General features: G+C 46.3%; 4 protein-coding genes across 8 annotated transcripts; all 4 read right to left on the bottom strand.

Annotated features, from left to right (window-relative positions):
- Positions 1 to 274: 274 nt before the first annotated feature.
- LOC117849520 (glucan endo-1,3-beta-glucosidase 14) lies at positions 275 to 4603 on the bottom strand. 3 transcript variants are annotated; one of them, XR_004639036.2, is made up of 4 exons: positions 4383 to 4602; positions 2304 to 3346; positions 1961 to 2116; positions 275 to 919 (listed from the first exon to the last, which is right to left on the bottom strand). XR_004639036.2 is itself a non-coding variant. In XM_034731092.2 (3 exons), exons 1-3 carry the CDS (start codon positions 4543 to 4545, stop codon positions 2066 to 2068), a joined length of 1257 nt encoding a protein of 418 aa, XP_034586983.1. In that variant the 5' UTR covers positions 4546 to 4603; the 3' UTR covers positions 1825 to 2065. The 3 variants fall into 3 exon arrangements, 1 of the variants encoding a protein (XP_034586983.1); XR_011897789.1 differs by having other exon boundaries at positions 823 to 1528; positions 4383 to 4603; XM_034731092.2 differs by lacking the exon at positions 275 to 919 and having other exon boundaries at positions 1825 to 2116; positions 4383 to 4603.
- Positions 4604 to 9887: 5284 nt separating this feature from the next.
- Positions 9888 to 11149, bottom strand: LOC117849522 (ferredoxin-6, chloroplastic). Its single transcript, XM_034731095.2, has 2 exons — positions 11014 to 11149; positions 9888 to 10661 (listed from the first exon to the last, which is right to left on the bottom strand). The coding sequence occupies exon 2, from the start codon at positions 10628 to 10630 to the stop codon at positions 10175 to 10177; it is 456 nt and encodes a 151-aa protein (XP_034586986.1). The 5' UTR covers positions 10631 to 10661; positions 11014 to 11149; the 3' UTR covers positions 9888 to 10174.
- Positions 11150 to 12352: 1203 nt separating this feature from the next.
- LOC117849521 (uncharacterized) lies at positions 12353 to 16212 on the bottom strand. 2 transcript variants are annotated; one of them, XM_034731093.2, is made up of 5 exons: positions 15865 to 16212; positions 14690 to 14822; positions 13850 to 14497; positions 13570 to 13690; positions 12353 to 12856 (listed from the first exon to the last, which is right to left on the bottom strand). In XM_034731093.2, exons 1-5 carry the CDS (start codon positions 15939 to 15941, stop codon positions 12831 to 12833), a joined length of 1005 nt encoding a protein of 334 aa, XP_034586984.1. In that variant the 5' UTR covers positions 15942 to 16212; the 3' UTR covers positions 12353 to 12830. The 2 variants fall into 2 exon arrangements, with proteins under 2 accessions (XP_034586984.1, XP_034586985.1); XM_034731094.2 differs by lacking the exon at positions 15865 to 16212 and having other exon boundaries at positions 14613 to 14822.
- A 141-nt stretch (positions 16213 to 16353) lies between these two features.
- LOC117849519 (cell division protein FtsZ homolog 2-2, chloroplastic) lies at positions 16354 to 20297 on the bottom strand. 2 transcript variants are annotated; one of them, XM_034731091.2, is made up of 8 exons: positions 20002 to 20296; positions 18638 to 19351; positions 18199 to 18498; positions 17537 to 17627; positions 17242 to 17366; positions 17050 to 17142; positions 16848 to 16913; positions 16354 to 16774 (listed from the first exon to the last, which is right to left on the bottom strand). In XM_034731091.2, the coding sequence occupies exons 2-8, from the start codon at positions 19259 to 19261 to the stop codon at positions 16649 to 16651; spliced, it is 1425 nt and encodes a 474-aa protein (XP_034586982.1). In that variant the 5' UTR covers positions 19262 to 19351; positions 20002 to 20296; the 3' UTR covers positions 16354 to 16648. The 2 variants fall into 2 exon arrangements, with proteins under 2 accessions (XP_034586982.1, XP_034586981.1); XM_034731090.2 differs by having other exon boundaries at positions 17050 to 17366; positions 20002 to 20297.
- Positions 20298 to 21371: the final 1074 nt, after the last annotated feature.

Genomic DNA, 21371 nt, shown 5'->3' with positions numbered 1-21371 from the left:
TCAGTAGTAAGGTGAGGTTCTCCTTATCCTTCTTAGGCTGATTTGATTTGGTCCGGCTAAGAGATGAACATGAGGATTAGGGAATTCCCACTTCTCGCTTAGGCCATTCGGATTGGATCTAGTGGATGAGATTGTGTTTATGCACCTCTGTACCGTTCAGTTCAAGTTTTCGTGTCTACGACGAAACAATTTGGGAAAACATGAGAATCGGAATTTGCTGATATAAAAGAGTGCTCATAATAAGCTACCGCGAAATTTGAAAAAACAAATATCATGCCGTCAACCGCAAAAATCTATAACTGAACAAAACCACACCAAGAACTATACGATGATGGACAGTTTCTAAGGGGGTGTTTGGATCTTTAGTCCGGACTAAAATTCATGTCACATCGAATATTTGGAGGCTAATTAGGAGGACTAAACAGGAGCTAATTATAAAATTAATTACACAGATGGAGGCTAATTTACAAGACGAATCTATTAAGCCTAATTAATCCATCATTAGCATATGTTTACTGTAGCAATACATTGTCAAATCATGGACTAATTAGGCTTAATAGATTCATCTCGCAAATTAGTCTCCATCTATGCAATTGGTTTTATAATTAGTCTATGTTTAATACTCCTAATTAGTATCTAAATATTTGATGTGACAAGAATTTTAGGAGGAACTAAAGAAACAAACACCCCTACTAAGAAGGTGAATGTATAATACAGTGAAAGAACGGAACGAAACGACCACTCTATGAGCTCAGTCACATGCTCGCTGCGGTATAACCACCAGCCTTTGGCACTTCCACAGTTCTATCCCAATTCAGCTCATACTGTCAAAATTTCACAGCGGCTCGACTGGTATATATATAGGACTACAACCTTACAATCCAATCAACTGATGAAGGTAACAAAAAATCTTGCTAACCTGCATACAAAGTATAGACAAGCAATGAGAACAACGTTAGAATTTTTCCAGTTGCATGCCACAATGCCTCAAACGGACCTTTTGAGGAACAAATCAAGTAATCAACAGACCATATATATAGTAAACAAAAGAGGGGCAGACTCCTGCTTGAGTGCTTGTCCTTAATTGACCAAACCGTGTGCTGTACACTAAATGGAACACTTGTTCATTTTGAAAAGGTAGGTAGTCTGGAACTCTCAGAAAACGCCCTGTTCTCAAGGTTTGGCGACAACAGCGGGCGCTCAACAACAACATGCTCCAGGTTTTGCCAAAGGAACGGATGCTTCTGAAAAGTAGCCATCAGATGGAAGGACGCTCTCATGCGTGTGCTCTTCCGTGCCCAATGCTTATTGGATTCTTTTCGAGATGACGCGAGCAAGGCGGTCCTCTTTGGTTGGTCGGTTCAGAGCTCCCAGGGCATCGACAGCGAGAGAACCGATCAACCACCGGTCTGCCTCCCTGAGGAACAGGCTAACCGAAGACATCCGTGGCATTGCCGCGCCGGAGGCGAAAACGGCCAAACATATATGTTGCCTCCAGGGCAGGATGACCGACCACCTAACATCATGTCTGACAAAGGTTGACAAACTACTCGATGTCATGGCCTAAAACTTTTCTCAGGAACCAGATTAGGAGCTTATAGTTGTATGATGTTGTGAGGATAATCTTAATTACCACTTAGTCAATTAGTCCGACCAATTGTGCAGCCTAACGAGTACAGAGGACCACCCAGTTCCTTGTTCACCGTCTGTTTTAATTGGATGTACGTACACAACTGAATGCACGGCCTAGTAGACTTGTTCCAAAACATTGCTTCTATATAAAATACTATACATTTTTTATTTGTTATGTAAAAATGCTTTCAATGCAAGCAACTGATGCGTCCATATATAACAAGAAAAGAAGACTTGTAAGTTTTCGTACAAAGGCTAGCTAGAGAAAACAGCTTTAGAAAGAAAAAATTATCAAAATGTCTCAGGAATACGACCAAGATCAGCTTACCTCAAAGTCAGATTATGGGCTCTGGCAGGTAGTATGATGTCCGATGCAAGCACAAATGGGTTAGTCAGAAAATAGCAAATCTTATCGCCACAAAACTGATGTAGGTCATAGGAAAAAGCCGGAGAGTAGGACAACAACCGCCATCAGAAATGTAATCTGCAAGCAGTGAACACTATGGGTAAGATAGAAGAATAAGCTCCTCCTATAGAGATGTTATTTGCCGTGCTTTTTAGTTGTTTCAAATAATCTTTTTTTTCTGAAAAAAAATCTAATCGTGTGTTTTGCTTATGCGAGTGAATTTGGATTCAGAATTTTGTCAATAGTAAACTAGGAATTATCTTACCGTCGGCTTGGAAGAAGAAGAGAGCGTCGGCGACGGACTGAACGACGCTCCGTTGAACCCGAGGTTGTACACTGGCGTGCCGTTGGGGTAAAACAGCCCGTAGTTCCTCTCCGACGCCGGGCCTGGCTTCATGTCCTCGTTGAAGAGCGCGAACACGAACACATCGATAGGCACGTCCGGTCTGAGCGGCGTCCCCTGGCCCATGGCGATCCTCTTCATCAGGTTCCCGTTGTACGCCGCTGCGTTGGCCACGGTGGCGCCCACCTCGTCTTCGTCCCCCTTGGACGGCCACCCGGTCTCGGAGATCCTCACGGTGAGGTCCGTGTGGCCCATGGCCTTCATGGCCGCATACATGGCGTCGATCTGGGCGTAGAGCATGTTGTCGTAGGTGAGGTTGGTGTTGGGGTCGACCACGCCGGGGTTGGGCTCGAACAGCACGTACGGCAGGGACACGCTGCCGGGGCTGGCCTTGTAGGCGAAGAACGGGTAAGCGTTGATGAGGAACGGCGAGCCGACCTCGGCGTGGAAGTTGAGGATGGGCTGGATGTACTGCCCGAGCTCCTCCCGGAACACGCCCGACGACGGCGGGTAGCTGCTGGCGAGGATGTTGACGGAGTGCGCCGTGGAGACGTTCACCTGCGACGCGAGGCCCAGGGCGACCACGGCCTGGTACACGGCCTGCATGGCCGGGAGGAGGTTCTGCATGGCGACCGTGTCCTTGCCGGAGAGCACCTCGTTGCCGACGGTGATGCAGGTGATGCGCGTGTTGGGGAGGAACGGCTGCACGTGCTGCGCCACCCAGGCGCGGGCCTTGCGTGCGTCGGTCAGGTTCTGGAGGTCCTCGTTCCCGACGATGAACTCCACGCCCGTGCCGGCGAAGGCCGTGAGCACGGCCGGGTCGGCGTCGTAGAGCTTGACGCGGTTGACGTTGAGCGACTGCAGGAGGCCCGACACCTGCGTCGGGTGCGGGAGGTTGTTCGCGATCTGGCCGTAGTTGATCCCGAACTTGAGTGGCGGCGCCGCCGCCGATACAACGTCGACGGCTGCAATCGGGGACGGAAAATTAAACGTTTCAGATTTTTTTTTCTTTTGGGGGGGGGGGGGGGGGGGGGGGGGGGGGGGTCCGCGGGGCGCTCAAAATGGCAAGAAAAAATTATGCTGAATAATGACATAAATTGCTGACGAAAGATCAACTGCTAGTATATTTTCAGATATTTCTCATTGGATTCTTGAGTGATTATTAGGTCGGCAGCAAGAGATACCAGTACGTCTGCAGAACAAAAATATTAGGGGAAATTAAATGCGGTTCCCTTTCACACATAAACTGGCTTGCAATAATCATGGGTAGGACGAACGTCATTTTCCGAATAAAACGTGCAGAGATCGGCTATTCATCAGCAGCGCATGCAGCCGGAAGAAAAAATTCAATTTTTCAAACAAATGTCAAAATCAGGCATACGTGATTTCAACGAGGCATCGCCCGTATGACGTGGAAATTTAATTGTCTTCTCTGTCAAACACACGTCGGACCAGCCGCCTGGAATCAACTCAAGCAACCTACGAAAACGACCTCGCGAATCGCGATGCAACAATGCTCTCTCCATCAGGCCACTGCAGAAGAGGATAGAGCAGCTGTCTTGCATGATGCACAGCCGCACATGAATGATGGTCTCATATCCCCGTGCTAAAAATATTCAGAAAAACGAAACAAAGACACTGCGATGTTGCCCTTCACAGAAACTGAAGCTTTTCTATGCCAACATAGATTTTTCATATGTATATACAACCACATGAGCTATCCAAACCGTTTATTTTTAAATTAATGGTGAGATGGATACGGAGAAGAAACAAGTAGTAAGAAAAAGGAGAAACGAAAATCAAATTTGTTTGCATGCATGGCGGAGCCCGTCAATCACTAAGGGGCCAGAAATCTCGATCGAGCGATTCGAGGATCAGGGACGGCGTCCAGGCATGTGCAAGGACCAAGGGGCGAGACGAACGCATCTACTGCAAAAGCAACGCCATGAACGGAGAGAGAATGAGCTCGGCGCTATCCCCTATTAGTCCTATCGCCCGTACCTGAGAGGAGCGAAAGTAGCAGCAGGACACGGAGCGGAAGCGGGGAGGAGAGCACGGCCAGGATGCGGAGCTCCGCCGGCGCCATGGCTGCTCTTCTGGGGCTCCCTCTCCTTCCTCTCCTCCGTCCCTCGGGCCTAGGGCGGCGATGCGGGCGCGCTCGCATTAACTCGCGCGTTTCTCTGCGCTACCCGTCCCCGCTCTTTATAGTAGAGCAGTCGCTGCGGCGTACGCCTTGTACTCTGCTATATACACACATAGATACAAGCACTTTCCATGCCTTACAAGGTCCAAGACGTAGTTAAAACGGACGAAGCACATCGCTTTCAGAGACGGCCGCTCGTCCCAGGCTGGGGCTGGCCCCTGATAGTGGCTGATACGATCTGCCTTTCATGGCTAGCCAATACAAGCAGGCCTTCCAAACTTCATAGTAAATTTCATACGTACGTTCCAAATACGATAACGCTAGAACTCGTGCGTTCGTTGCCTGTGAAAATCTCTGACGTGGGTACCATAAAAACTTTATCCTCTCCCACCGTATCCTTTCCCTCCTACCTTATCCTTTCACCAGGGGGAAATTCATCCGCGCCAGGCACCACTCAAATCTCTCTCTGGGCTGCACGGTGCCTGCGAGCGCTTGGTGAGGCCGACCTGGGCACGGGCGCGCACAGCGTCGAGGCCAGCAGCCCGCGCGGCTGGCAGGCACAGGGGCGCAGGTGGGCCGAGAGCGCGACGGCGAGGCCGCCGCCGCCGGCATCCAGCAGGCGTGGGCACAGTAGGGATGGCAATGGGGCGGGTTGGGGTCGGGTGGAGCTTCCGTGGACCTATCCTCGAAACCCGAGAATAAAATCCGTCCCGAAATCGAACCTCGTTTCGGGTGACAATGTGCACCCGCTCCCAAAATTTGCGGGTGCATGAAACCCGCGGGTGCCCGAAACCCAACGGGGCCCCTTAAACCCGAGCAAGGCAAAAGTTCGGGCGAGGGGCGCGGGCGGCCGGCGACGCTCAGGCGAGGAGCGAGCGGCGCCGCGGGTGAGGCGTAGGCGGCCGACGGCGCTTGGCGCCGGCGCGCGCGGCGCTCGTGGAGTCGCGGTGCTCAGGCGAGGGCCAGACGGTGGAGTGGGTGGAAGAGGATAGGGTTGGGAGAGTTATGGCCCTGTTTGTCATGGCTCCAACTCCGGGTGGAGCTGCTCCATTCCAAAACTCCAGGTGGAGCCAGCTCCACTCCAGAACTCCAGAACTAAAATGGAGTATTTGGCTAGATGGGTACTCTCAGCTCCAAAAGAGACCGATTTCAGTGTGGACTGCCATTGTTGCCCCCCAATTCAGGCCCCACTTGTCATCCTCTCTATCCCATCTTCTTCTTCCCCTGGTTCCTACCGCTCCCTGGGCGCCTCGACGTCCGCGGCGATCGTGGCCGCCCTCGCCGCGCTCCTCTGCTTCGCCGCAGCGTTCCCGTGCGCCACGGCCTCCTTCCTGCCGTTGCTGGCGTTCCCGCTACTGCCGGGGCCCTTGGGAGGGGCAGCAAGACGGCGGCGGACGGCGGGGCTTGGCAATGGGCGGCGAGGCTAGGCGGCGACGGGGGCGGTCAGCGGCAGGGCTTGGGCGGCCGGCGGGGCTCGGTGACGATGAGCGGTGGGGCTGGGCACACGCGGGTGGAGAAATGAGGCGCGGGTGGGACTCGGGAGGAACAGAACGAAATGTTTTTTTGTGGTTAAATGTTTTTTTGTGTAACCAGTAGTATTGATGGGTAATTACCCACCAACTCCACGAGGAGGTTCAAAAGAGGTTGTTTTGGAGCAGCAAAAGAGATGCTCCAAAACTCCAGTTCCATTTGCACTACAGCTCTATGGAGTTTTGGAGTTGGGGTGTTTGGCTGGATTTCTTGGTGGAGTTGCTGGAGTTCTGGAGTGGAGCCATGCCAAACAGGCCAATATATCTAGGGTTTCCAATTGCTTGTTGGGCTAGGCTACATTTAATTTTTGGTTAGAATGTAATTCAGGGGCCCGTGGGTCACCCACAGGGGATTAGAAACCCGCCCCCACCTCGCCCAGTTTCGGGTCCCCGAACCTGCAAACCCACCGGGGGAGGGGGATGGACCCGCCCCATCGAGCCTAAAACTCGCGGGTTTCGGGTTCAAACCTACCCGACTGCCATCCCTAGAGCACAAGGTGTTGCAAGCACGAGGCGCGTGCGGCAAGGCCGGCAGCAGCAGCACCCCTGCTTTGTGCTCCATTCTAAGCATATTATTTTTTGCAATAATTTTTTCTGATGTTGTAGCAAGTGTTTTGACGTGCTGCAACAGGTAATTTATGATGTTGTAATGGCTTTTTCGATTGCCACAACATGATAATTTCGTTGGAATTTTCTTTTGTTTTTCCATGTTGCAACATATTTGTTGCTTTGTTTCAGCTTGTGATTTAAAACGTTGCAACAAACAGTAATGTGGTTGCATGTGGATCGATGATATGTGGCGTTGCAATGAGTGATTTGGTCGAGAGTGTTTTTCCCCTTTAGCTAATGTTGCAACTTTTGGAGGTGTTGCAGCTTTAGTTTATAAATGTTGCGATATGACATTTTGAGATGATCGTTTTCTTTATTCTTTTTATCGATGTTGCCTGAAATATATACGATGTTTCGGTGGAATTTTTCTCTAAATTAATTGGATATATAGAGCCAGTTTAGAATAATCTTAATGTTGCAAGCATTAATTACTGATGTTACATGTTCGCATTTACAATGTTGCGAATATCGATTTTTGATGTTACGCTAACATGTTGTTGGTGGACCCACCGTGGGAACACCTCCCATCAGACGTCCGGACACTAGCAAATCCATTCTAAATATAATTTCATACGCTCTCGTGAAATCACGAGAGCGTATGACGGGTGCGTGACGGAGACGGGATGGCGAGAGCCTCGTGCCGTCGTGCACGCCGGAGCACCTTCTTCCAGCCGCCTGCCGCACGTGCACGGTGTTTGCCTGCTTAGGAATAGCTCTAGTGCCGGTCGCTGCGGCCTCACCTTCATGTGTTCCCTTCGTGGCATCAACGGCCGTAGCTTGGTCGAGTTGGCTTGGCCTGGTTTGATTTCTCTGCTTATTTTTAGCACCCGTCACATCGAATGTTTAGATATTAATTAGAAGTATTAAACGTAGACTATTTACAAAACCCATTACATAAGTGGAGGCTAAACGGCAAGACGAATCTATTAAGCCTAATTAGTCCATGATTTGACAATGTGTTGCTACAGTAAATATTTGCTAAGGATGAATTAATTAGGCTTAATAGATTCGTCTCGCCGTTTAACCTCCACTTATGTAATGGGTTTTGTAAATAGTCTACATTAATACTCCTAATTAGTATCTAAACATTTGATGTGACACGTGCTAAAAATAAGCAAAAGTAACCAAACGGGACGTTTCGGCGGCGCACAGCAAGGCCGGTTCGTAGTGGTCGCTGACCAAATATTAAAGCACCTGACCGTGACCTAGACATTGAAAGTTTGCTCGTCTGATCTCAGATTCTTGATCTTTTTGTAGATGCCAGCATGATTGCCAGGAATTTTTTTTCTTCTTCTTTGGCTCGTTGGGTTTGTAAAGATAATAACGTACATATGAACGTAGTTGCTGAATGCTGCTGCGAATGTTGAACGTTCAACGATCAACACGAGGGGAGGTAGAAGTCCAGTTTCTATATCTCATCAAATCCAAGCTACGATTCCTGAATTGTTTGAGGGTTAAAAAGTCCGCCTGGCTCCAAATTCCAAAGGGCACGTGCGACCTTGATTTGAATTGCAAAATTTGAATAGAAAAAAAAGAGAAATCTCCAGCATTTTCATGCCCATTGTTTTCTTTTTTCTGTTTGGGAGCAGATGCTCAGTGGTAAGTTGAGCAAACCAAATCGGCAATCGATGCTAATGGTTCAAGACCAGATGCGTCACCGGACCATGAAAACGGCAAAAAGGAGATGCATTAATGCTGATCTACTATCACGATGATGTGGAGCAGAAGCTATATTGAGGGGTGTTTGTTTCTTTATTCCCTCCTAAAATTTCTATCACATCGAATGTTTAGATATTAATTAGGAGTATTAAATATAGACTAATTATAAAACCAATTGCACAGATGGAGACTAATTTGCGAGACGAATCTATTAAGTCTAATTAGTTCATGATTTGACAATGTGATGCTAATAGATTCGTCTCGTGAATTAGCCTCCATCTGTGTAATTAGTTTTATAATTAGCTCATATTTAGTTCTCCTAATTAGCCTCCGAATATTCGATGTGACATAAATAAATTTTAGGAGGTCCTAAAAATCCCGACACCACCTGATACTGCAATGCTATTCACCGAGAAAAACAATTCGTATTCAGTTCCAACTGAGAAAAACAGTTCAGATGCAGTTAGTTAGGATAGTAGTTGAGCTAAATAACATAACGCACAGGACAGAGAGAAAGCAGATCCATGAGCATCTGAGCTCCGACTCCGCGGCTCTGAGCTTTCCTTCGGAAAAACCGAAGCTGCGAGAAATAGTGGGACTGTCAGAACAGAGAATGTTATGCATAACCGAGAAAAACAATTCGTATTCAGTTCCAACTGAGAAAAACAGTTCAGATGCAGTTAGTTAGGATAGTAGTTGAGCTAAATAACATAACGCACAGGACAGAGAGTAAGCAGATCCATGAGCATCTGAGCTCCGACTCCGCGGTTCTGAGCTTTCCTTCGGAAAAACCGAAGCTGCGAGAAATAGTGGGACAGTCAGAACAGAGAATGTTATGCATATGAGCATTCAGACTTTCAGAGGTTCAACATTCGGACTTCGAGTAAGAAGAGCTATCATCCATCAAAATGATGCAAGGGCGCAACCATCCCACACTCCCAATAAATTTTTTTTGCAGTTTGGATTGCAGAAATTCTGGATTCACATTCAGCAAGCAGACCAGTATGCACGGAGGACTGCCCAAAATTTGCCACTGGTACTCTGGAAGAAGATATCTGCAGACTAAACACGAATTTCTTCCCTTCCCATAGCATGCAAGTTTTGCCATTGCAGTTCGAAGAAAATTTGCAGTTTGCATTGCAGAACCTTGTTACAATAATTATTGTCACGATTCGTATGAACTCATATCAGACCAATTCCAACTTAAATGGAGAATGCATATGGCCAGTGTGGCCTGAATCAAGGTGTCAGATAAAACAGTTCAACATGCAGTTAGCTGGGTAAATAGCATATCGCAGAGGACAGATAGTAAGCGGGTCCAAGTCCTGCATCTCTGTTTTGAAGATCTGAAGTCACCTTCTGAAAACCTGAAGCTGCAGGAAATAGTGGACAGTTTGAACAGACTTTTCAGAGGTTCAACACTGAGAATTTCACTTCAGGTAAGGAGCTGCAATGTGTCCAAACAATGGCGATAGGAAACATATTTCAAAATAATTGTGATAGAGTGTGAACTTCAGGAGTCGCATTCAGCTTGCAGACCAGTAAGCACATAGAGGACAAACTAAATTTTGCCACAACTCTGAAAGAAATCTGCAATTTAACTTCAAACACCAATTTTGCAACTTCCATCATAATGTGCAGTTTTTGCCATTGCTGCTCGAAAAACACTCGCAGTTTGAATTGCAGAACCGCGTTACAACAATTATTGTCACAGCACATATGGCAAGATCTCATGAAACAGATGTTCATCAGTAGACATCAACAGCTAGCCCTTTCCCCACAACAATCTCTACCATGGTATGGCATGGTCTCGGCGACTGCGCCGCCATTGAAGCACCGAACGCACGAGCACTCTAGTACAGCTCCTCTTCCTTGTGGGTGTGGATGACGCAGTCCGCCTTGGGGTAGGAGATGCAGGTGAGGAGGTACCCCTCGGCCATCTGGTTGTCGTCGAGGAACGACCCCTCCGACTGGTCGACCTCGCCGGCCGACATCTTGCCCGCGCAGGTGGAGCAGGACCCGGCGCGGCAGGAGAAGGGCAGCTCCACGCCGGCGTTCTCGGCGGCCTCGAGGATGTAGGTGTCCTCGGGGGCCTCGAACTCGTGCTCCACCCCGTCCGGCCCGACCAGCTTCACCATGTGCACGGCCGCCGCGGAGGCCACGAACCTGCTGGAGAGCCGGAGCCCCGACGCGTGGGGTGCCTGCCTCGTGAAGCCGACGAAGGAAGGGGCCCTGGCCGCCGGAGCGGCGGTCTGGAAGCTCACCCCGGATTTGGGGACGGACAATCTTGGGGCGGTGGCAGTTGACATCTTGCTGGCCCGGTGATCCCGCTGGATTATACTGGCGAGAGAGTGCAGGAGAGATGATTACTACTGCTGGATCATAACGAAGTGATACGAAAACACAGAAAATGCGGATGAAAATGCAGAAATTCGTACAGTATCTTTGCAATTATCACCAATTCTTACATTTTACTACCACGATGTGACAACACTACTACGCTACGAGTGGAAAATCAACCCAGCAGCAACAGTGACAGATCCGGCAGGCAGGCAAGTGCGGACCTGCTGCCGCTAGCCCGCTACGCGGGACCGAGGCGGAAGCACGAGGGTCGCGTCACATCAGACAACGCGGTCTACGACTACAGTGGCTACGCGCGTGCGATCAAGGTGACGGATCGGTCGATGCGTACCTCCTCTTCCTCCTCCTGACGAGACGCAGCGGTGGTCGGGGCCGGGGCGCGGCGGACGCCGGTTTCCGGGCGGGGCGGAGGCGGGGGCTGGATCGCGAGGGGAGGAGGTAGTTGGGGTGGTGGATGCGGCAGGGTACGCGCACGGCGGCTTATTAATAAGGGCGGCTTCCTCTGGTCCGCCTGCCCCCGCCCGGCTCGGCGGCTGGCTGCCTGGCTCCGACCCAACCCAACTGGCCGCGGCCGCGGCTGCGGTTGCGACGCCTCTGCTCTGGTCTGGGCCGTGGGGGTCGGCGCACGGCTTGCTGCTTGGGCGAAAGGCCGTGGTGGTGCCAAAGATTTTTGCCAAGCCGACCACGAGGAGCTGCTTATTTTACGGCGTGATAGTGGGGTTTGCGGCGATTAGGGCGGCCCGCTTCGCGGGATGAGGCGCCTCTTGGTGGGGATCAGGGGACGGGATCAGCGCGGCGGGCCAGAGCAGGTGCCCTTACTGACGGGATGGACCCACGCGCCAGTGCCCAGTGGTGAGGCGTGAGACAGGTTGGGACTTGGGACTTGGGAGAGGGGGATCAGGGTCATCAAAACTCTGACCTGAACTCAATTCAGAATTGCTTTCTATTCAAACCTGGAGTATGTGGGCTCATTTGGAGTCGACCAGCTACTTGATCATAGCAATACTTATACTATGCTTGGAGGCACAGAAATTATATCGAATTTAAGTTCAAGAAACATTGCTTTTTAAACTACATTATATAGACGTGTTGAGTTGTCTTATATATGTTGGACTTCAAGTTTACAACCGTACTTGTTCACAGAACATTGATGGAATGGGAAAATTAAGAGCCTGTGTTCTTTTCTTGAATCTAATATAATAATCTCTTTCAAAAAAAATATTTGATTAAGGCTCAAATACAAATTCAGTTAGAGACGGTAACAGAATTCTCAGCCACGTCCACAATTTATTTAGTTTCCTAATCAAACATAATGGATAGTTCGAAACTATTTGGCACTCTTTTCTCAGTTCCACTTTCTTAGAAATAAAATTCTTCCTAGCTCAATCAGGCAGTCAGAACTAGATGCAAGTCTTATTCCAAGAAAGGAAAATAAAACAGGGGGATATGGAAGTGCTTTCAGTTCAAAGAAGAAAAGCCAAGCTTGGATATTCTTGGTACTGACAAACTTGTAGTTGTTCTCATACATGTCACTGTATGATTGCGAGAGTTGACGCTCACAGAAAGGCGCAACAACACAAGAAGCAAATGAGCACACCCGAAAGGCCGTCATAGCTCAATGAACCTGATGTAGTCAAACCAACAGGAACAATAGGAGAGTTCCAGGTCCATAAGAAACCAAATTTAATACAATATCCCAGGTGGGGGAAGTAACAGACCAGGTACAATACATTGAACCATTTCGATTCAATTCGGACTTCCCTTTCATAATTGTATAATGCACAAGGAAACTGCTCCCAGAAAATCATCACTCGATCTGGCATTCTTTAGTTATACTAGAAAGATGGGAAAAAACTACAATGGATCATGTGGCACCATTCACTAAATGACGTGGATTACTGAAAATTTTTCAAAGTGTTGATGACTGGTCACTCTAATCACAAGCAACCACAACAATCAACTGCACAAAGACGTTTTCAAACCTGTGTCTGCACGGCATGACAATTTGGAGCATAACATTGAGATGCTTCAAAAGAATAATGTATCCTTCTCCATCAGAAACCATGACACAGCACAGCATGATTGGTAGAGTACACCATGGACCGTGGTAATACATAAAAATAACAGGAATCAAAACTGGATTCACAGTCACCTCACATGGGATACCAGCAAGCCTGCAGCATGCACACAATCACATCAGATAAAAGGGAGGAGGGCAGATCTCATAAAAATTATCCTGGCTTGATGCCAGTTAGATCTCAAACAGATAATCTACAGAATAGCTTATCAGTAACAAAGTAAGACTTTGCTAACCTTTGACAGTAAAAGAACATTAAACGCATAAAATGGCATTTTAAGAATCACAAAGAGAGTTCACACTGATCTCTACTGTTCAATATTGTCTTAGTCAAAGAAATGATCAACAGTATGTTGTTGAATCATACGCAAGATGAATCTCAGTAGTATTATCAACATTGGACCATTCATTTCCAGTAACCAGTTTTCAGGAAAGCTATCAGTTACCACCAATTGATACTCCCTCCGTCCCAAATTATAGGTCGTTTTGACTTTTCTAAGTTCATTGCTTTTGCTATGCATCTAGATATATAATATGTATATGTGCATAACAAAATCTATGAACCTTAAAATGCCAAAATGACCTATAATTTGGGATGGAGGGAGTATTATACACTCGTGAGGGATGAATACCAAGAGAAATAGGGTTTCCATTCTTCGATTTTCTTCAGGTGCTCAACTATAAAGTATAAATAGCTGACTTAATTTTTTTTGTTTGATTAAATAGCCTTTTGTTCTAAAAAAAGTATTACCAATCATAAGAGTTAAATTCTTAAATAGAGCAGATGACTCATGGAAGAAAGAAACTCACAGAGAACAGCAAGCGCGATTAGTACTGCTGTCACCAAACGAATTTGAGGACGATTACGATCTGTAAAATACTCAGATCTACTTAATCTCCTCTTGATGACCTCTGGCCAGAAATACATAGCCTGCAAGAATTATAACTATAAAGTCATTACATGTGAATATTAGTGCATATAAAATTTATTTGAAGCGCCAAACTTCTAGATTTAGCATAAAACAATACCTAGATTACAGTATGCAGAAAATTAGAAAATGAAATAAATGATTAAGGAAGAGTGACCTACCCTTCTAGGTTGATGTAGATTGAAGGAAGGTAGCGTGTTTCCATTTCTCAAGCTATCCATATCTTCTCCATCCTTCCTCCTCTTTGTAAAGCTTTCACGACCCCGCTTTGTAAACCATAAGTTTCTTATAAAACTATGGTAGTGCCTACTCAGTTTGTTTTTGCCAAAAAGCCTCCTACCTACAGAATCATCAGCATCACAACTATACATACTGCTATTATTATGACCCCCTTCACATGCATTTCCTCCACATGAACATTTAAGTTTCCCTGCTCCTTCCACATCCTTTTCTGAATTCCTGTGTTCATATGCTCTATGTTCTTGTGTGGAATGATAGCCATTTACCAAGGGTACATTGTCGAGCTTAAGCTCAACAATTTCATCTGTACCAGTGGAATGATACACATGGTCATCCTTGTTGCTACCAGAAAGAAAGGATGCCAGTCCATCTCCATCATATTCACTTGAGTATAAATGTTTTGGAGTTCTACTAGAACCTATGCTAAGATTCTCCAAACTTCCTTCCACCTGAGAAATCTGCTCCGCTATAGCTCTAATGAATTGTCTAAATTTTAAGATTGCATTTTCTCTCGACTTTGACTTGTCAGAGAATGCAGCTGCATTCACCTCCCTCTCAAATTGCTCCAACTGCATGTTAGAAGAATAAAGGCCTTAAAAGAAATAGAGATACAAATGGATGTTTCTAGAACATAGTCAAATCATACAGGGCTGAGAATGATTGAAGATATTAATTCTTTTCTACCTTAATGAAATGACACGCAGCTCTCCTGCGTAATTCAAGAAAAAAATATTTTATATGGAAAGCTTGACTGTTTGAACCTGCCATTTGGTAGTTCCAAGAGCAGTAATCACATCTCTCTCATACTGTATCGGAGCATGAAACTTTGCATCTGAAGTACCATCCTGCATAACTTTCCTTTCATGCAAGAGCAGGCGGTAGACGCCCTCCATCCTGTACACCAATCCAAAATGATGCGTTATCAGTACCATCAGCAAGCTGCCCATTACTTATTCTTTGTAGACCGCTTAGAGCTAATTTGTGGTTGTAACACCACCCTGCACTGTGAGTATAGCCTTTTGCAGAAATCTTTACAAATTCCAGAAACAGTTTGTATGCCTCTAACTACCCACACCATCCAAATCTAGCAAAAAAGGCTTTTGAAAAGCCATAGCAGTGCAAAGCCCAAGTACGAGTGCCATTCAAGATTTACCACAAATAACTTTGAGGTTTGCATTCAACGGGCTGTACTTCATCATGATAAAACAGATAATCTGCACATATCTTCCTAGTTCCTACTAGTAAAAATCATATACACATTAATTGTAAGCTCCCCAGAAGGCATCATATTAATTTAAGGAAGCAAAAAGCTGTAAGTTTGTAGTTGAAAGTTCCAAATCTAGTCAGAACAAAATCTGCAGCGCTTGTAAAGACTGAGAAATTGCTATTCATCTTCTGCAGCCTTTCAGGCACATGAGTGTCAGGCGCTGACAACAAAGCTAGTTTAGCTAAAACACAAGGCTAAAATGAAACTTGGGCAAGCTAAAATCATGCTAACATTTGCCCGAGGTTTCACCAACAGATAGAAAGAACAGATGCATGCCACTCCTCCCTGAACGGCTCCACCTCAATCATGAGTTCATGACAAAGTTTTCGAATGGCCTTAGGTCACCTTTTATGCAAACAAACTCGCATATTCCCATAACTTCTCATGAAGAGCATCCATGAAAGTTTAGGTAACGGCTATTCATACTCGCATACAATTCCGGGCCTAGCTTATTCGTCTAAAATTGTAATCCGCAAACAATTCAAAAGTACAGAAGAAAGGAGGTGCCTAAGAAACTACACCAGGTCCCGGGGCTCCAGAACCTGAACCAGGCAACGAATTCCCCGAAATGGCCACGAATCTCGCGAGGCTACGGCTACCAACCGAGCGCGGGACCCGGCGCCAAGCAGCAGATCAAGGCGGGAAAGCAGGGCGAGCGGGAGGCCGTACCTGTCGGCGGAGTCCTGCACGCACTCGGCGGCGGGGAAGAGCGGATCCGCCTCCCACCGCCCGAAGCCCTCCGCCATGGAGCGGGATCCGGTCCGGCCCGCCGCCCGCGCGGGCTCCAGACGGCGAGGAGGGGGAGGGCGAGGCGCGCTGCGAGGTAGCGCGCGAGGGGGCGAATGCGTGCGTTGTGGCTTTCGTGCTCCTTTTTTGGAGGGGAAATTCGTTTGGTTGGTGGCGCTTCTTGCGGTTCCGTTGCGCTCCTCCTGGCTTCTTCCTCTTTCGGGGCTTTCCCCTTCCGGGTTGGTGGTTCACGAACAAGGCGTTGTGCTGTGCTCCCGGTCATTTTGCAAAATGGTTCGCGAAGAAGTTGCAAATTCTGCCTGCAGGCTTCGTGTGCAAATCAAGGGTCGTCCTTATCAGTCCATCTGTTGCGTGCCATGCGAAGTCGTAATTGAGCAAAGGAAATCGAAGATAATCCTTCACACGGGAACATTATAATTCACTCTCTTGTGCTGACTTTATTCATAGCTCCTATGGAGTTCAAATTGTGATCTCACATCCTGATCCACTGCAGGTCCAGAAGCATAGAAGCCCAGCCAATCTACTCAGGCGGCTTAGTTTGCACACAGAGTCAGGGTTCAAACATCTGCTCTAACACTACAGCCAGCAATCCATATCTTGCTACAAAAGAGACCTAGAAACGGAAGTTGCAACATACCAAACTAGCAAAAAGAGGGGGGAAACCATGATAACGAAAAGCAATGAACCAAACTACTACAGTGCGTGTTCAGACTCGCGGAAACCCTGAACGCCCTTTCCTCTGCAGGAACTCTGGGATCTGCAAAGCAGGACCTTCCTCCTGGGAAGTGGGAGAAAACCAACCCGAGTGACCGCGGTTGCTGTCTCCTCCAGCCTGAGCATGAACGGTTTTCATGAGAATAAAGAAACAAAATAGACCGAAAGTAGGCAAACGATGCAACACGTGCCTGTGAAGATCGATTCTCACTTTCCTCCTGGCGCTTGAATCCAGTTGCAATCAGAGTTATGCTAACCTGAACAGTGTAGCATGTTATTGACTTGGGCCATGAGATCTAGTTACAACTGAGAATCTTAACGACCTCTAAGTGAAAGTTGTGATGCATAAAATCATTTTCAAGACAATAAAAATATTATGATTCCGCAACTTACTTGTCCAGTGTATGATGGATCTATAACAGAGCCAAAAATCAAATTTGCACCAGGGTCAACAAGATCGTAGATTACTTCAGCTGCTGCGTTCACCTGTAGAAAACGATGGCCAGTGTGGTTCAGACCGAATGTATTGTAACTATTACAGAAGGCATCTGACAGTTTAGTGATAAATGTATGAATATATGTTACCTCTGTCAAGGTTAGATCATTCCCTCCAGTGATATTCCATACAATTCCAGTAGCTCTTTCAATACCAATATCAAGTAGAGGAGACTGTATGGCATTAAGTGCGGCATCTCTGGCTCGTGTTTTACCTGCAAACAGGCAACAGGATTGGCAGGAGTGGTTAGTTGTCAGTGTGTTGGTTGGGGCAGGTTCCAAATGCTCTAATGCAAACTCAACATTATTAGGACCAATTCAAACAAACCTCACAGTTGTATTTGATTCTGAAAAAATAATGGTTATCTGAGTTCTGAAATTTAACCTGTTGCTGTTCCAATACCCATCAATGATGAACCTGCATCTGACATAACTGACCGAACATCAGCGAAGTCCACATTCACCAAACCTGGCACCTGAAAGCCAAAGAAGGTAGCAGCGAGTGACATGTTTAGCCATGTAGTCATGTAGATCACATGTAATTGTCATACGGATGAATATTTTGAGAAAGCTTATGTTAAAAATGTTTCAATTTCTGGACTTTTTCAAAATGGCATGCTAAGCAACAAGATATTCTACAAAATAAATTACTCAGGAAAAACCAAGTGCATGACAATGTCAATCTACTTTTACTCTGTTGCTAGTAATGCATATATGGACAATATAAAACCAAATAGATAATAAGGCTTCTGTTTGAAAACCTGTTAGAGTGCAGTTACCTGGACTTGCATTCATATTTCATATGCCATATCAGGAAAACACAAGGGAATTAGGGAACATAAAAAAATGTATGAAATTAAAACATGGCCAATAAGATGTATAAAAATACTATCTTTAGCATAATTTTTATACAGTATCAACAATTTTGTATTGCGCAGTTGTCTATAATATATAATTTTCAATACAGGAATGTTTGGACGGAACACGAATGAAATTATTCTAAGAAACAGTGAGATATATAATATAGCATGTAGCATATTCTCTTACAGTGATTATATCTGAGATCCCACGGACACCTTGCCGAAGGATATCATCTGCCAAATTGAATGCTTCTGTCACAGGAGTATTTGGTGATACAGCAGTCAGTAACTTGTCATTTGGAATTACAATCAGTGTATCAACATTGCTTCTCAATGATGCAATTCCTTCTTGTGCCTGAAGAGCTCGCCTTCTTCCCTCGAATGAAAATGGGGTTGTCACAATTCCAACAGTTAATATACCCATGGACTTTGCAATCCCTGCAATAATAGGCGCCCCGCCAGTGCCTGTCCCACCTCCCATTCCAGCCTGCAAAATAAATTTGAGTATCAAATTCGAGGTTACCATATTTCTTCTCAATGAAATGATAGATATCAGTAGTTATATCAAATGAAAATACAATTTGATGACAAATTGAAAAGAGTATGCTAGAGTAACATATACTTACCGTCACAAAAACCATATCAGCACCAGCAACTGCCTGTTCTACCAACTCCTGGCTTTCCTTGGCTGCATTCATGCCAATTTCTGGGTTCCCACCAGCACCAAGGCCACGTGTCAATTCCTGGCCAATCTGTAACCTATTTTCCGGGTCAATGGGTGACATCCGCATGGCCTGAAAATCAGTGTTCACAATCCAGAATTCTACGCCCTTCATGGAGCTTTCAATCATCCTGTTCACAGCATTGGAGCCACCGCCCCCAACACCAATGACTTTAATCCTAGGCTCATTGTAGCGGTAAGAGGCAGGAGCGTCTACCAGTCTTTCAGCTGCAGCGTCAATACCCTGCTCCTTGCTGGATACAGAAGCTGCACCATTATCCTCTCCATAAAGCAAGGAGATCTCAGGGTGAAGGTCATATAAGGTATCCTTGGTACGCCGTGGCCCAGCTCGACGGGAGTTTGCAGAGCACTCCAATCGAGAAGAACGATAGAAACCACCAGAAAACCACTTCTTTCTCTGAAAATTTCTTGCACTTTCACCAAGAAGTGTGTTCCCAACATTTTTCGGTGAAATGCCTAATGGGCACTGGCAACTGGAAACATTGGAAAAGACTAGCTGCGCTGCCATCCTGTACTCTGAATCAGAGTTTTGATTGCACAAGAGAATGTAGCCTCAAATGCCTCGGTAACTAGTTCCAGAGGAGTTTTTGCCTTGAAACTAGCCAACAAAAAAAAAAGAAAACAAGAATATTAGCTCAATTCTGTTTTTTCGTAAATGTAGCCAAAACAATGGAATCTAGCTGTATTTGTTTGCTCATTATAAATGACACAAAATTTACAAGAGAACACAGAAAATATTGGCTAGCTTTCAGATGCTTTTGGGTTGCAAACTCGGGCCAAACAATTAGGCTACCATATGGTTGCAACTTGCAAGCCAACTGACTTTCCTAACTAGCAATCTAATTTCAACTCCGGATTTTAAAATGAGATATAGTTTCAGAGGGGTGAAAAACACGAACTAACAATATACAAAAACAAAACGGAATCGAGGTAAATTATTATATCCACGAAATGGATCTGGAAAAATACGCAGATTTATGTTCTCAAACTGAGGCCGACATGCATTACGATTTACGATGGCCGACCTTACCCTACACAACTGGATTACTGGATGGTCCAAGGAGTTCATTATCCCTATCCACAGAAGGGTTTAATCTGGGGGAAACACCAAGCCGGCAAAGTTTCAAGAATAACCCCCTCCAAAATCTCATCCAGGAAAATGATTTCCACCAAGAATTGCTAGGCACAGAGGCTAAACCGAGAATGGGGTCAATATGGAGTTGTCGTTGGCAAAAATCGCTTCTTTACCTGTTCACTGGATGAAGAGGGTGCGGTGCTGGTGAACGTGCAGGACGCCACCGGAGAGCCGCCGCGTGGACGGCAAAGTCGGCAGATCCTCCCGCTCAACCTCCGGCCCGACTACAGAGGAGACGGCCAGATAGAGGCTGGAGGTGGGGAATCCGGCCGCCAAGGGTTTTGGCGAAGGGTTTCTGCGCCGCGCCGGGGGCTTCGGCGAGGTTTTCGGCGAGTAGGCAACGCGCAACGGGCGGAGCCAACGACTCGGTGAGTTGGTGGAGTGCTGGCGGAGTGGCCAAGCCCAGCGACGACACGAGTATTCCAATTTTGTTTTCTTTATTACCAAAAGAAAAAAGAAAAGAAAAGGCAAAAGGGAAAGGGAAAGGAAAAAAAGGAAAAGTTGCGTGACTGGAGCTAATGGGCCATTCGCGACTGGGCCAAGCAAGGGTGGGCCTTTTGACTAGGCACCACCACACAACGAGATGGCCCAGCTCAAACTGAGCATATCCCCTCTCCGCTTCGTCTCTGACCTTCCCGAATTAAGTTTGAGCTCGGAGACGAATTAGGCGTGGTGTTGCGGTAGATGAATTAAGTTGTCCACGAGTTGGCCAAAAATTCAAAATGTTTGTGAAGTATCGAAATTCCCTTAGGAACCCTCTCAATTCAACGAAATCGCGTGGTTGGCGCGGTGATGTCTGAGCTGCATCTTGCAGCTGAGAATTTTGGATGTGCCTACTGCATAATACTGAGTCCGTTGTAGCATAATCATGTATTCATGATGCAGGGTGTTACTATTGTGATATTCTGGAACAGGAAGGAAAGAACTATTGCTGTTTCATTTCCACATCTAAAACATTTTGGAATTTAGTTCTGACATGGACTTCTGTATCACAGCCAGCATGCATTGATCCTTCCCCTTCCTCCATAAAATGAAAATAGATAACACAAAAATGCATGAATCGGCTCCCCCCTTGATAGCGTATCTGGAACTGGACTGGGTTGCTGGACAGTGGCAAACGAGCAGTTTGGACTATATCTGTTTGGATTGGAGGCTTGTAATGATGGTAAGCTGGCCATGTGACAGTGAAACTTGCATTTTAGAAGCCTCATTTTACAAGCTTAAATTCTTTTGTAGTCCGGTTACATGCTATTTCAATTCGAGCAATCCTCCACCAGCCTCAGTGAATGTCTTTTAATTTCTTGTCCATTGTAGTTCGGTGAGCCATGCGTTCTCAATAAAATTGATTCTTCGAGCTATTTAGCACAGACAGGCAAGTCGGTTCTTCTTTTTTTTTTCGATTTTCTCTTGTTTTGTTTCATTGTGCCATATACCTGTCTCATTGGTTGGTACCTTTTGTCACTACCTTTCATTTTAGTTTAAG

This window comes from Setaria viridis, chromosome 3, assembly GCF_005286985.2.
Source record: "Setaria viridis chromosome 3, Setaria_viridis_v4.0, whole genome shotgun sequence".
Lineage (NCBI taxonomy): Eukaryota > Viridiplantae > Streptophyta > Magnoliopsida > Poales > Poaceae > Setaria > Setaria viridis.
This window is presented reverse-complemented; position numbering and strand designations above follow the sequence as displayed.

Coding starts and splice junctions, on each gene's coding strand:
- LOC117849520 (XM_034731092.2), bottom strand. CDS start 4,545: ATGCGAGCGCGCCCGCATCGCCGCCCTAGGCCCGAGGGACGGAGGAGA. Junction 3,347..4,382: donor GCTACTTTCGCTCCTCTCAG/GTACGGGCGATA, acceptor CCCCGATTGCAG/CCGTCGACGTTGTATCGGCG. Junction 2,117..2,303: donor CTTCTTCTTCCAAGCCGACG/GTAAGATAATTC, acceptor CACTGCTTGCAG/ATTACATTTCTGATGGCGGT.
- LOC117849522 (XM_034731095.2), bottom strand. CDS start 10,630: ATGTCAACTGCCACCGCCCCAAGATTGTCCGTCCCCAAATCCGGGGTG.
- LOC117849521 (XM_034731093.2), bottom strand. CDS start 15,941: ATGGCGGAGGGCTTCGGGCGGTGGGAGGCGGATCCGCTCTTCCCCGCC. Junction 13,691..13,849: donor ATCTACATCAACCTAGAAGG/GTAGGTCACTCT, acceptor TAATTCTTGCAG/GCTATGTATTTCTGGCCAGA. Junction 12,857..13,569: donor AATCGCGCTTGCTGTTCTCT/GTGAGTTTCTTT, acceptor TGCATGCTGCAG/GCTTGCTGGTATCCCATGTG.
- LOC117849519 (XM_034731090.2), bottom strand. CDS start 19,261: ATGGCAGCGCAGCTAGTCTTTTCCAATGTTTCCAGTTGCCAGTGCCCA. Junction 18,499..18,637: donor CTGATATGGTTTTTGTGACG/GTAAGTATATGT, acceptor TTTATTTTGCAG/GCTGGAATGGGAGGTGGGAC. Junction 16,775..16,847: donor GTGAGAATCGATCTTCACAG/GCACGTGTTGCA, acceptor GTTCATGCTCAG/GCTGGAGGAGACAGCAACCG.